Raw genomic sequence first — 15,808 nt, 5'->3', positions numbered from 1 at the left:
CTACAGATGCACAATCGAGAGCATGCTGTCGGGCTGTATCACCGCCTGGTACGGCAACTTCTCCGCCCACAACCGTAAGGCTCTCCAGAGGGTAGTGAGATCTGCACAACGCATCACCGGGGGCAAACTACCAGCCCTCCAGGACACCTACACCACCCGATGTCACAGGAAGGTCATAAAGATCATCAAGGACAACAACCACCCGAGCCACTGCCTGTTCACCCCGCTATCATCCAGAAGGCGAGGTCAGTACAGGTGCATCAAAGCAGGGACCGAGAGACTGAAAAACAGCTTCTATCTCAAGGCCATCAGACTGTTAAACAGCCACCACTAACATTTAGTGGCTGCTGCCAACATACTGACTCAACTCCAGCCACTTTAATCATGGGAATTGATGGAAATTTATGTAAAAATGTATCACTAGCCACTTTAAACAATGCCACTTAATATAATGTTTACATACCCTACATTACTCATCTCATATGTATATGTATATACTGTACTCTATATCATCTACTGCATCTTGCCATCTTTATGTAATACATGTATCACTAGCCACTTTAAACTATGCCACTTTATGTTTATATACCCTACATTACTCATCTCATATGTATATACTGTACTCTATACCATCTACTGCATCTTGCCTATGCCGTTCTGTACCATCACTCATTCATATATCTTTATGTACATATTCTTTATCCCTTTACACTTGTGTGTGTATAAGGTAGTAGTTGTGGAATTGTTAGGTTAGATTACTCGTTGGTTATTACTGCATTGTCGGAACTAGAAGCACAAGCATTTCGCTACACTCGCATTAACATCTGCTAACCATGTGTATGTGAGAAATAAAATGTGATTTGATCACGTAAATGTCTGTCAGACCAAAGAAGGTATAATGAGGTGAGGGAATGGTTCACTCATCTTTCGGGTAAACTTCCCTAAGTGAATGAAGGGAAGTGAATGATTGTAGACGACACACCCCCTTCAACATGTATACTATAAATATACGTAACTCATCTTATCTCCTCTTATTATCTTTGGTTGATGTGAAAAAACAAACGGTGCGCACAAACTACCCATCGTCGGATTACTTACGATTTCTAGAAAGTGTTTTACTCAATTATTTAGATCAATGGTGAGCTCACACGTGCTGAATTATAAATAGTAATTGCTATTAGCTAATTAATATTGTAGTTTCTGTCGGCCGAGAGTTATAAAAATATGACTGATTTGTGTTATCTTTCCTCAGTTAGCGATAGGACAAATGTAGCCTACATTTTCCAGTTTGGAAGATTGTGTTATGCTGTAGAAACTTCTGTGAATGTCTGAACATTGCATCCAAAAATAAACTGGTCACATTCTGGACATAACTTTGTAAGGACTGGTTTGTGCAAAATGCTTCTGATAAAAAAACAGTGTAGCCAGCTCAAATGCTGATTGTTGCATCAATCGAAACTGGACGTTCTAAATAAGCATTCTAATCACACCGGTTTGAGCGTACGCTCCAGGGACCACTGTAGAATGATCACACCCGTTTGTTGGTACGTGTGAAAAGATTAACACCCGCCCGCTTAAGCCGGAAGCCAGCTGCACCAATGTGTCGGTGGAAACATTGTTCAACTGACGACTGAAGTCAGCCTGCAGGCGCACGGCCCGCCACAACAAGCCAAGTAAAGCCCCCCCAGCCAAACCCTCCCTTATGGGACTCCCGGTCACGGCCGGTTGTGAGACAGCCTGGGTTTGATCCCAGACTGTAGTGACGCTGCAACACTGTGATGCAGTGCCTTAGACTGCTGCGCCACTCGGGAGGCCCCCATCATGAACATTATATTGAAATGGTTACTTGCATAGTGGGGTCTTATGTTTAGACATAGCTAAATAATGAACCATAATCCCAACTCATAACATTACTACCCTGCATGAATCTGCAGGTAGCTAACCAACCAGGTTCAATGTTAGCTAGCTCGCTAATATTAGGCTATAACTAGAAATGCAAATGGCTCTGAGATACAAATAATATTACTACACAGATCATACACTCAACGTTAGCTAGCGAGCCAGCCAGGAAACATTAGCTAGCTAGCTAAAATAACGCTTTAACTTGATAAAAAACAACTTTCTGAAATAATTAGAAAGGTGTGATATCTGAAAATGGAGCTAGCTAGACTATTTTACCCATATACATGGATGGACGCTTCTCCCTTTCTGTCATGGATGCCATGGTTTCACTTAGTTTGAAGATGTAATCCGGAGACAGATGTTTTGTAGCACACTTTTTGACTCCCTCTGCATATTTGTAATCAAACGCCATAATTTTCTCCATCTCCTTAGCTACCATACTCTATTTCCACGCATTCCACTGTTTTCAAAACTCCAGAAAGTGGAGCAATTCTCATCTCTCAGCATGTCCAGCCCACCCATTATTTCAGCCAATCATGGCTAGCGGGAAGGTTCCTGCCTTTTTTGGTGGCTAAACCAACCTGACTCGTAATTTAACAATTTTATTCGTATTTACAGATAGCATACAAGTTTGTTATTAAGGTACATGAAAGTTCACATTTTCCAGAGGGGATTTCTGCCAAAAAACGCGTTTTGATTGAAATAAGTTTACGTTCAAATGGCTCTCATGTGAAGTAGTGATGCTTGACATATGCCTAGTTTCCTGAAACGAGTCACATATAGTAGCTACTACTCTTAAGCCATAGGTTACCATCTACCGTAGCGCCCTTCACTTTATTACAGGTGACAGTTTTAATTTTCATCACTGCATCCTATATCAGGTTGGCTGGACCTCACTAAAGTCCCGTAGATCACTACATTACTCGCTTCGTGTTTACAAAGCTCTGCTCCACAAACTTCCATCATATCTCACTTCCCTGTTGAAATATAAAAATATGAGATACCAAACTTGTTTGCAGGGTTGGTTAACTCTGGAGGTCCCGCTCGTCGCCACAAAGTTTGGTAACTCCACCTTTAGTTTTAACGCACCTCAGTTATGGAATACCTTACAAAACAAATGGCAAATTCCCTGGTGCCGATCAGGTAGTTTAAGACTGTTGTAAAATGAGTCTGGGCAATTGTTTCAATTGACTATTATACAGTAACTTATTGTAATAGCATGATGTAATGTATTTATAACTGTCTTGTAGTTTTTATCTTTTTTGTTGTTGTGTTGAAGGATTTTTTTTCTCCCTCTGGGCACCATTGCAAATAAGACACTGGTCTCAATTGGGCTCCCTTGAGTAAATAAAAGTAAATAAGAAGAGATCGCCTATTGCTGTGGTGCATAATCAGGTTGTATTGAGCAAGGCTATCCATAGGGGCCAGAGCACTGCCTCAGCCGCCTCATAGAAAGACCTTCAAACCCTCACCGGCCTGATTCTCCTTTGATCGTGAAGTTGCGAGCATGCACAGGAATAGGGTGCCATTTCAGACACTTTAAAGTTCCCTTGCCTTCTTCCCAGTTGAACACAAGGATGCGGCTTATTGGGTTCCTCAGGGAGCAGTACCACAACTGCTCTTCAAAAGCGCAGAGGTTCAAAGGAATGATATTCTTAGTTCTAGCATGTGTCTCTGTGCCTTAGTGTATTTCTTAAAAGTCACAGTATGCAGTCCACAATACTTGCACAAGTTTGGAATCAAAAACGTGTCTTTTTTTTGTCTGATTTAAGGGTTTACTGTACAATACTGTAATTGTGCCTAAAGTGACTTCTGGGAAAGGATAAGCTTATTGTGATTACCTCTAATTACATTTGAAATTCTTCCAGAAAAAAATGTATACTATTATTATTAAAAACGAAACACGGTGTTAAGGGAAACTGCGTTGGTTTGAGGCCGAGAAATAAAGGAAATTCACATGAGCACAGCAATACCTATTCCACCCATGCTCTACCAAGGTTTTACAGCACACAGCTTTGAACTCCTGCAGTAGCTATGTTGGTATTGTATTTTAGACTATGTGTAGGCAGGTTGCTTCGGCTGTTTGCCTTCTCCAACAGTTTATAATTTATACTCTTAGAAGAGGTGCTTCCACAATAATGTGATTTGTACCGCATGCAAGGTAAAGTATTGGATTCTTCACACACTACAGTAAGACCTATTTCCATTACACTACGTTTTCATGCTTTTTTATAATTAAATGAAAGCTAGCTTTGCTTTTATACTTACAAGACCATCAGGCTTGATTGAGCTGTTTTGTCTTGTAGTAATGTGGTGTCTTCCTGTATTTCCTTAAACCTTTATTTTATCAAAACATCATAAAAAATATTTTTGGTCAGTAGGTGCCCAACATAACAAAATTGTTTTATAATTTTTATAGCAGTGTACTGTAAAGTTTTCCCTCATCAATCTACACACAATACCCCATAATGACAAAGCAAAAAGAGGTTTTTAGACATTTTTGCGAAATTATTTAAAAAAATAAGCTCTACGGACAATTCCTTCGACGTCATGGCTTGGTTTTTGCTCTGACATGCACTGTCAACTGTGGGACCTTTTATGGACAAATGTGTGCCTTTCCAAATCATGTCCAATCAATTGAATTTACCACAGGTGGACTCCAAGTTGTAGAAACATCTCAAGGATGATTCATGGAAACAGGATGCACCTGAGCTCAATTTCGAGTCTCATAGCAAAGTGTCTGAATACTTATGTAAATAAGGTTTTTCTGTGTAAATAAATTAGCAAATATTTCTAAAAAAACTGTTTTCGCTTTGTCATTCTGGTGTATTGTGTGTATTTAATCCATTTTAGAATAAGGCTGTAACGTAACAAAATGTGGGGGGAAAATGTGGAGGTCCGGAATATTTTCTGAAGGCATTTTCTGAAGGCACATCTCCAGAGAGTTCATACCCAGGCAGAATTCCTGATAGGCCTACTCTTAATGATGTAGAACGTTAGGGCGTTGCTTAGGAAGTGTAAGGTTGTGACATTCTACCATAGCTCACCCCTCAGGGTTGTGATAACACCGAGCGTTAGTGACAGTTGGTGTTAGTGTGTCTTGGCCTCCATTATTGTTAATGAGAAGCCTCCATGTTTGAGGATAGACAGCATCAAGAGATCTAGGGCACACATCCCAAATGACACTCCGTTCCCTATATAGTAGTGCACGACTTTTGACTAGGGCCATGTGAATGAAGGGCTATTACAGACCTTCCACCATTCAGAGGTGCGGGTTGACGTGGCGAAGATAATGACAGTGTGTATAGGAGGGGGTGCATGGATATGCTTCTTTCAGCCACAGATGAAGATGTCTATAAATAGCATATGGTAACGGCTCTGCCAACACACTTGGCACAGCCTGGGAAAGAGACAGAATTTGTTGGCGGGCCTACATATTAATACGCAGTTGGTTTTATATCTGTACCTAATGCAGATGGGAAGCTACTGGAAATGTGTTTTATTAACTGTTGAATAGTATTCCAGGTAGTTATTGAACAGTAAGCCAATTGCAGATTACTATTAGGCTACTTCACTTTCTTTATTTTACTGTTACAACACTTTAACAGGGGCCTGTTTGTCCTATACAACTTTTTAGCAGAAAAGTGAAGGAGCCTGCGTGTATAATGTTCATGTTCTCAGTCAGATAGTGGCGGGTCCGATAGCATAGTGGCGGCCCTCGAGGAGCGGGATGGCTAATCCTTCTATAAAGACATGTTGTCAGTGTAAAAAGGACGACATGAAAAGCTCACCACTCACTCCTCGCTAGCTACGACATTAGGGAATTCATGTTTGTCAAGCCAAAGGGTGTGGGAGGGGAAAGGGGGGCTGAAAGACATACAGTGCTGTCACCTCGATGTTATGCTTGGATTGAGACGGGAGAATATACATCACTGTGTCAAATCATGCAAGGACGGGATAGGGGGTACTTTATCACCCAGGGTGAAGTGGTACATTATATCTGTGTTAGGAAGTAGGTGATGGGCGGCAAATGCCTTTTTTACTGTACAATGAAGTCAATGGGCTGGATTTACCCAAAAATGTAGATGTATTAATCAGGAAATTAATGTGACTTCACTAAACACTGGAGACATGAATTAGCATGGTACACTTTTCCCCCAATTTCAATTGATTATTGGCATGACGTTAAAATGTACATATTGCCAAAGCATTCTCTCTCTCTCTCTCTCTCTCTCTCTCTCTCTCTCTCTCTCTCTCTCTCCCCTATGAAGTTACTTTTTCTGTCCATATTTTATGCCACATTTGAAAGCCTTAGCCTATGACTCAGTCATCTGTACGCAGTGGCAACAACCATGGACATGCATTGTGATTCACTACAGCCACAGACCTTACATAGACCATACACACCATTACCCATTTTATAGGTGCCTTTATTTTCCCCAAGCTGTAAAGCCAAGTTTCCACTAATAAGCTTTTTATACCAACAGGCTTGTGTGGGTGACAGCTTCAATAAAGTGTATGTAGTTGTATTTAGGGCTGGGAATTGCCAGGGACCTCACAATACGATATTGTCACGATACTCACATGTTTTACATTCGACATTTTAGCAGATGCTCTTATCCAGAATGACAGTTCGTGCATTCATCTTAAGATAGCCAGGTGGGACGACCACATATCACAGGCATAGTAAGTACACTTTTCCGAAATGAAGTAGCTATCAGAAAACTCAGAGCTAGAAGGGGGGGAGTCAAGTACAAGTGTTCAGGACTTGTCTTTTCTATATATACTGAACAAAAATGTATATGCAACAATTTCAACAGTTTTAGTAAGTTACAGATCATATAAGGAAATCAGTCAATTGAACTTCATTAGGCCCTAATCTATGGATTTCACATGACTGGGAAGGGGTGCAGCCATGGGTGGGCCTGGGAGGGCATAGGCCCACCCACTGGGGAGCCAGGCCCAGCCAATCAGAATACGTTTTTCCCCACAAAAGGGCTTTTTTACAGACAGAAACACTCCTCAGTTTCATCAGCTGTCCGGGTGGCTGGTCTTAGACGATCCTGCGGGTGAAGAAACCAAATGTGGAGGTCCTGAGCCGGCATGGTTACACGTGGTCTGCGGTAGTGAGGCCGGTTGAATGTACTGCCAAATTCTTTAAAACGACGTTGTTAGGCGGCTTATGGTAAAGAAATGAACATTCAATTATCTTACAACAACTCTGGTGGACATTGCTGCAGTCAGCATGCCAATTACATGCTCCCTCAAAACTTGAGACATTTGTCGCATTGTGTTGTGTGACAAAACTGCACATTTTAGAGTGTCCTTTTATTGTCCCCAGCACAAGGTGCACCTGTCTAATGATCATGCTGTTTAATCAGCTTCTTGACATGCCACACCGTTCAGGTGGATGAATTATCTTGGCAAAGGAGTAATGCTCACAGGGATGTTAACAAATTTGTGCACAAAATTTGAGAGAAATAAGCTTTTTGTGCATATGGAACATTTCTGGGATCTTTTATTTCAGCTCATGAAACATGGGACCAACACTTTACATGTTGCGTTTATATTTTTGTTCTCTGTGTGTGTGCGTGCGTGCAACAAGATGTTAACCCAGTTGAACACTTATGGGAGATGAATTTGTGGCGCCTGAGACAGCGTTTTCCACCACCATCAACAAAACACCAAAGTATGGAACTTCTTGGAAAAGAATGGTGTCACATCCCTCCAGACACTTGTAGAATCTATGCCAAGGCACATTGAAGTTGTTCTGGGAACTCGTGGTGGCCCAAATTCTTTTTAAGAGACTTTATGTTGGCGTTTCCTTTATTTTGGCAGTTACCTGTATATTGTAATGTACATTACAAAAGTATGTGGACACCTGCTCGTCGAATGTCTCATTCCAAAATCATGGGCATTAATACGGAGTTGGTCCCCCCCTTTGCTGCTATTACAGCCTCCACTCTTCTGGGAAGACTTTCCACTAGATGTTGGAGCATTGCTGCAGGGACTTGCTTCCATTCAGCCACGAGCATTAGTGAGGTCGGGCACTGATGTTGGGCAATTAGGCCTGGCTCGCAGTCGGCATTCCAATTCAGATCAGTGCTTTCTGCAGGCTAGTCAAGTTCTTCCACACCATTTCTTTATGGACCTCACTTTGTGCATGGGGGCATTGTCATGCTGAAACAGGAAAGGGCCTTCCCCAAACTGCAGCCACAAAGTTGGAAGCACGTTTCCACTGCTCCGGAGTCCAATGGCAGCGAGCTTAACACCACTCCAGCTGACGATTGGCATTGCGCATGGTGATCTTAGGTTTGTGTGTGGCTGCTCGGCCATGGAAACCCATTTCATGAAACTCCCGACGAACAGTTATTGTGCTGACGTTGCTTCCGGAGGCAGTTTGGAACTCTGTAGTGAGTGTTGCAACCGAGGAGAGACAATTTTTATGCGCTGCGTGCTTCAGCACCTTTCTGTGACTTTGTGTGGCCTACCACTTGGCGGCTGAGCCGTTGTTGCTCCTAGATGTTTCCACTTAAAGTTGACTGGGGCAGCTCTAGCAGGGCAGAAATTTGATGAACTGACTTGTTGGAAAGGTGGGATCCTTTGACAGTGCCACGTTGAAAGTCACTGAGCTCTTCAGTACGGCCATTTACTGCCATTGTTTGTCTTTGGAGATTGCATGGCTGTGTGCTCGATTTCATACACGGGTCAGCAACGGGTGTGGCTGAAATAGCCGAATCCATTTATTTGAAGGTGTGTCCACATACTTTTGTATATATAGTGTACAGTTGAAGTCGGAAGTTTTTTCAACCACTCCACAAATTTCTTGTTAACAAACTATAGTTTTGGCAAGTCGGTTAGGACATCTACTTTGTGCATGACACAAGTCATTTTTCCAACAATTGTTGACAGACAGATTATTTCACTTATAATTCACTGTATCACAATTCCAGTGGGTCAGAAGTTTACATACACTAAGTTGACTGTGTCTTTAAACAGCTTGGAAAATTCCAGAAAATTATGTCATGGCTTTAGAAGCTTCTGATAGGCTAATTGACATCATTTGAGTCAATTGGAGGTGTACCTGTGGATGTTTTTCAAGGCCTACCTTCAAACTCAGTGCCTCTTTGCTTGACATCATGGGAAAATCAAAATAAATCAGCCAAGACATCAGAAAAATAATTGTAGACCTCCACAAGTCTGGTTCATCCTTGGGAGCAATTCCCAAACGACCTGCAGGTACCATGTTCTTCTGTAGAAACAATAGCACAAAAGTATAAACACCATGGGACCACGCAGTCGTCATACCGCTCAGGAAGGAGACGCGTTCTGTCTCCTTGTTAAGAGAATTATGTTCTTAATGTTCATAAACTTAACATCTAGCAAAATACTCAGTCTGCAACCCAGAGTTTGTAAGATTCTGGTTGAAATGAAACAGACAGAGGCACAGCCAGTCTACAATAGTCAACCATGTTTATTCGCTAGAGCTCTAAATCATAATACCATGCACATTAGTTTATATAACACACATAACGTCATACATACACATAACCAAACTTACCCTAGTAAAACTGACTATCCTACCGATCCTCGACTTCGGCGATGTCATCTACAAAATAGCTTCCAATACTCTACTCAGCAAACTGGATGCAGTTTATCACAGTGCCATTCGTTTTGTTACTAAAGCACCTTATACGACCCACCACTGCGACCTGTATGCCCTAGTCGGCTGGCCCTCGCTACATGTTCGTCGTCAGACCCACTGGCTCCAGGTCATCTACAAGGCTATGCTAGGTAAAGTGCCGCCTTATCTCAGTTCACTGGTCACGATGGCTACACCCACCCGCAGCACGCGCTCCAGCAGGTGTATCTCACTGATCATCCCTAAAGCCAAAACCTCATTTGGACGCCTTTCCTTCCAGTTCTCTGCTGCCTGCGACTGGAACGAATTGCAAAAATCTCTGAAGTTGGAGACTTTTATCTCCCTCAACAACTTTAAAAATCTGCTATCCGAGCAGCTAACCGATCGCTGCAGCTGTACATAGTCCATCTGTAAACTACCCACCCAATTTACCTACCTCACCCCCATACTGCTTTTATTTATTTACTTTTCTGCTCTTTTGCACACCAGTATCTCTTCTTGCACATGATCATCTGATGATTTATCACTCCAGTGTTAATCTGCTAAATTGTAATTATTCGATTTATTGCCTACCTCATGCCTTTTGCACACATTGTATATAGATTCTCTTTTTTTTCTACCATGTTATTGACTTGTTTATTGTTTACTCCATGTGTAACTCTGTGTTGTCTGTTCACACTGCTATGCTTTATCTTGGCCAGGTCGCAGTTGCAAATGAGAACTTGTTCTCAACTAGCCTACCTGGTTAAATAAAGGTGAAATAAAAAAAATAAAAAAAATAAGTGTCCCTCCTCTTCTCTGACAATGACAATGCTTTATAACACAAGTTTATTCCAACACATACATTGCTTATCCTATCCCGCCACATGTTACACGATCTACTGCAAGCCTAACGGCTTCTCGCCTCCCAGGGTGGGGACGAGAACTCTTTCCTGTTATCAGGTTCACAAGTTGTCTGTCACAAGTTGTCTGTCAACAGTTCCTCTTTTCCTCTGCAAAAACATTCAAATACAGAGACAGGGTAGAATTCTGTTAGTTATAGTCCTATCATTACTTTAAACGTATACTGTACATCTTTGTAATAATTTACATCATTATACATAAAATTCATAACACTCCTAGAGATGAACGTACTTTGGTGTGAAAAGTGCAAATCAATCCCAGAACAACAGCAAAGGACCTTGTGAAGATGCTGGAGGTAACAGGTACAAAACTATCTATATCCACAGTAAAACGAGTCCTATATCGGCATAACCTGAAAGGCCGCTCAGCAAGGAAGAAGCCACTTCTCCAAAACCGCCATAAAAAAGCCAGACTACGGTTTGCAACTGCACCTGGGGACAAAGATCATACTTTTTGGAGAAATGTCCTCTGGTCTGATGAAACAAAAATAGAACTGTTTGGCCATAATGACCATCGTTATGTTTGGAGGAAAAAGGGGGATGCTTGCAAGCCGAAGAACACCATCCCAACCGTGAAGCACAGGGGTGGCAGCATCATGTTGGGGTGGTGCTTTGCTGCAGGAGGTACTGGTGCACTTCACAAAATAGATGGCATCATGAGGTATAAAAATTATGTGGATATATTGAAGCAATATCTCAAGACATCAGTCAGGAAGTTAAAGCTTGGTCGCAAATGGGTCTTCCAAATGGACAATGACCCCAAGCATACTTTCAAAGTTGTGGCAAAATGGCTTATTAAGGACAACAAAGTCAAGGTATTGGAGTGGCCATCACAAAGCCCTGACCTCAATCACATAGAAAATGTGTGGGCAGAACTGAAAACGCATGTGCGAGCAAGGAGGCCTACAAACCTGACTCAGTTACACCAGCTCTGTCAGGAGGAATGAGCCAAAATTCACCCAACTTATTGTGGAAGGCTACCTGAAACATTTGACCCAAGTTAAACAATTTAAAGGCAATGCTAGCAAATACTAATTGAGTGTATGTAAACTTCTGACCCACTGGGAATGTGATGAAAGAAATAAAAGCTGAAATAAATCATTCTCTCTACTATTATTCTGACATTTCACATTCTTAAAATTAAGTGGTGGGCCTCCCGGGTGGCGCAGTGGTCTAGAGCACTGCACCGCAGTGCTAGCTGCGCCACCAGAGTCTCTGGGTTCGCGCTCAGGCTCTGTCGCAGCCGGCCGCGACCGGGGCGACGCACAATTGGCATAGCGTCGTCCGGGTTAGGGAGGGTTTGGCCGGTAGGGATATCCTTGTCTCATCGCGCTCCAGCGACTCCTGTGGCGGGCCGGGCGCAGTGTGCGCTAAACCGTGGGGGCGGGTGCACGGTGTTTCCTCCGACACATTGGTGCGGCTGGCTTCCGGGTTGGAGGCGCGCTGTGTTAAGAAGCAGTGCGGCTTGGTTGGGTTGTGCTTCGGACCTTCGTCTCTCCCGAGCCCGTACGGGAGTTGTAGCGATGAGACAAGATAGTAATTACTAGCGATTGGATACCACGAAAATTGGGGAGAAAAGGGGATAAAAAAAATTTTTTTTTAATAAAAATAAAAATTAAGTGGTGATCCTAACTGACCTAAGACAGGGAATTGTTACTAGGATTAAATGTCAGGAATTGTGAAAAACTGAGTTTAAATGTATTTGGCTGAGGTGTATGTAAACTTCCGACTTCAACTGTATGTGAATAGGAAATTAATACAATATGAGCGATTTAAAGTGAACTCTTAGTCCACACAAGTCCCCATCATCAGCTTTGTATCAGTCAGGCCATGTAATAGGACTTTTTTGCGGACCTGAGGCTTGACGTCAGACAATAACTATTTACAATAATGAGTGATACAGTCAAACACCAATTCAACATTCTCCTTATGTAAGTAAGTGGCAGATATGTGACATTAATCTTTGTATTGAGATGTTGTATTCTAGGTAGGACTATTATTAAAGAGAGGCGCTGTGTCCCAAATGGCACCCTATAGTCCCTTCATAGTGCTTTCCTTTTGACCAGATCCTTTTTGGGGCCTGGTCAAAAGTAGTCGACTATGTAGAATAGGGTGACGTTGGAAATGTAGGATGATGGATTGGCATATGGTGGTCCTTGTTGTTCCTCTGAGGGACTGGAAAGGTCACCTGCTTTGTTTTCCTCTAACATCTACAGCCATAGAACACCCCTGAAGAAGACTAATGGAAAGGTTTCACCTGGTACTTTCTTTCAGGTACCTAGACACAAACTATGAATCTATAAATAAATAATCATATTCTTTTTCTCCCTCTTTTCTCCCTCTCTCTCCTCTGCTCTCCCTCATTTCCCCTCTCTCCCAACCCCCCCCCCCGCAGATGGAGAGAAGGACCACCCTAAGACCGAGGCGGGGGTCATCTGGAGGGTGACCGGCGGTCTCTTCAACATGACCAGAGGGGCAGTCGGCGCGACATGGGGAGGCGTGGCCTGGGTGGGCTGTAAGAGCTATGACATCACCAAGACGGTGGTGACCAGCGTGCCGGCCGCCGGCGTGGGATTAGTCAAAGGAGGCGTTTCCGTGGTGACGGGAGGAGTTGGAGCGGTAGGATCCGCAGTAGCCAGTAAAGTTACACCAAAGAAAAAGGATAAGTCTGATTAGGCCTAAACCCAACTATCACCCCAATCTATGCGTCCTTCATTATCTGTCTGCTGTGCATAGGATCCATCTGGTTACTAATGGTAACGATTCAGAGTTGAGATAAGCCCAAGTAACTTGGATTTCCACGTAAGTCATTCAATGACATCAATGGGAAACTTGCGTGAAAAGCCGAGTTAAGCTTGCGGATCTCAAGTCAGAATTTTATGGGATTTGTGATGATATAGGAACGTTGAACTTCCTGCCGATGTACTTCTGAGAGGGATCTCATGTTTTTGTGATTGATCTGGGTGTGGGAAGGGCATAATAATATGACGACCACGCACAATGTTTGTCATGCATAAGAACAATTTGGTAGCGATTCAGCAAGGACAAATCTACACATTTCTCAAAGACTTGAGTTTATTTTAAATTCTTCCAGTTTTATTATCTTTACAGTAGTATTGAAACAAAGTGAAAGGTACTTTACGCAACTTAATTTCATCAGTTTGACATCGGTGATCGGAGAATAGACACCAAACGATGTGTGTATGTGAATATGTACAGAGTATGTGTTATAATAGATATAGGTACGTGAATCCTATTGATGCAGATTGAGAAGGTAGGAGAGGGACTTTGCAGTCTTGAAACTCCATTGCAACTTGGATTTTTTATTGTACAACAGGTGACGGGATTTTTTTTGGTTGAGTTGGAGACCTGTTAAATAAAGCTTGTTATTGTATAGAAACGGATCTAAAAAATCCTGAAAAATACCTTTTTGTATACATGTTACATATATCAGCAGAGGTCCTGGGCTGTTTGAATAAATTAAGCACCATTTCACCACCAACGAAACACACGTACGTAAGGTCAAGGGTCATAGTTCATGCCTGCATGGCAAATGTCACCCTATTCCCTTTATAGTGCATTACTTTTTACCAGGGCCCTCTTGTTTAAAAGTAGTGCGCTATATAGGGAATAGGGTGCCATGTGGGACTCATCCTATGTCATTCACTTGTATGGACTTTCCTCAAATCTATATGTATGTGCCTACCTGTACAATGTACACACATTAGATAGATAAGTACTGATAGTTGATAGTTCACACTGACATTCCCGGAGTATGAGGGCCAGTTGAAAACTAACCTGCTTCTTCTTTCCATGAATCCCATTCACTTCTGGGCGCCAATATGTTTGGCATGAAAATGAGTTGACAAGATGCCATAAACAGATCTGGGTACAGGCTAATTCATTTCCACACGGTTTACATTATTACCATAGTACTGAATTACTGTCCATTCTGATGAGACATTAGTTGTACGCCAATCTATTTTTTGTTCTCCTTTTTGGTTTGTTTTTCTTTTTGTTTTGCATTTGAATATTCACTAGAAAGAGAACACTCTTGGCATGGCATTTCCACGCCCTTACGTTATGCATCGCATGCTTCAAGTAGTCGTTTTTCTTTCTTCCTGTACACAGTACGCTGTTTATTATTATGACAAGTCTCACCGATTTCATTTTCTGCTTTTTCCTCGTCCTGTCTATTTACTGTTTTCCTCTGCTCTTACTTCTGCTAGATAATATATGTATCGGAGACTCTGTTACTGTAACCTGGTGTGCGTTCCAAATGACACCCTATTCCCTATTTAGTGCAGCACTTTTGACCAGGGCCCATAGGGGCTTTGGTCAAAAGTAGTGCACTATATAGGGAACATGGTGCAATTTGGGACGCATACCCTGGACTTTTAAGACCAAGTCGATTTTTGTCTATGATAGAACTATTTTTGCAAAAACTGATGCTGTGTTCTATAAATAAAGCTACTCTGTATTTTAATTCAGATTGTTGCATTTTATTCGGTCGCTAAAAGAGGGTACTGCTTTATGTCTGTATGTATGACCCTCTGCCCTCTCTCTACCCCACCCTCACCCTCAGAGGAAGTTATGGGTCCAGTTATAGGTCCAGCTGATAGCAAGGAAATCAATAACATGTATTGGAAAAGCAGAGACATTTGTCAGAATATACCAAACGTCTGCTTTTGTATTACATAGTATACATTTCCTCGACTCATATCTCAGTAAGCTTGACTTTCTGCTTCTGCCGGTGTTGCTGTATTCTACTTCTGCTGGTGTTGCTGACTATTCTCTCCCGCTACTCGCCTTATACTGTAGTGGCCGTTTGCTGTGTACAAGGAGCAGTGATAGGAGACGAGGATAGACGTTCAGGTTGAGTTGTTTTCAACCACTCCAAAGGTGGGAAATAATGTACTTTCCAGTTTCTATTTCATCCGTATGTGGATGTGCGGTTGATTTCGGCTTCGGTCATGCCTCTATAATGATTCTGTTCAGTGACACATGGCAACAGTCAGCACCACACCTATTACAAGCCCCTATGGGCCCTGGTCAAAGGTAGGGCACTATAAAGGGAATAGAGTGTCATTTGGGACTCAGGCTGAGCATATGGGAAGTGGCTCAAGCTGTGCTCCATCATCTCTCCCCTGTGCTGTGCACTGTACCGAATCACCAAATCACCTAGGCAAAGGGAGGAGTTGGATCTATCTCTGATGTTACTTTCAGCCCTCGTCTAGCAGCTGTGCCTCTTACTGACATGGTCTCCGCTCCTGTCCAGGGTGATGGAGGGGATAGGAAGTACTGGTTATTACTCATAATTGCCAATGTTAAATGGGCATAATCGGATCCTACAGAGATACAT

The 15,808-nt window shown here is 42.4% G+C and overlaps 1 protein-coding gene across 1 annotated transcript in view; it reads left to right on the top strand.

The window, feature by feature from the left end:
* Positions 1 to 14,932, top strand: part of LOC139540329 (transmembrane protein 263-B-like) — a 51,731-nt gene extending 36,799 nt beyond the window's left edge. The window contains exon 3 of the mRNA XM_071344079.1: positions 12,842 to 14,932. Within this exon, the coding sequence (XP_071200180.1) occupies positions 12,842 to 13,122 (281 nt within the window). The 3' untranslated portion in view covers positions 13,123 to 14,932. The remainder of the gene's footprint in view (positions 1 to 12,841) is intronic.
* Positions 14,933 to 15,808: the final 876 nt, after the last annotated feature.

Source organism: Salvelinus alpinus, chromosome 15, assembly GCF_045679555.1.
Source record: "Salvelinus alpinus chromosome 15, SLU_Salpinus.1, whole genome shotgun sequence".
NCBI lineage: Eukaryota > Metazoa > Chordata > Actinopteri > Salmoniformes > Salmonidae > Salvelinus > Salvelinus alpinus.
Note: the sequence above shows the minus strand (reverse complement) of the source record. Positions and strands in the feature narration are given on the sequence as shown.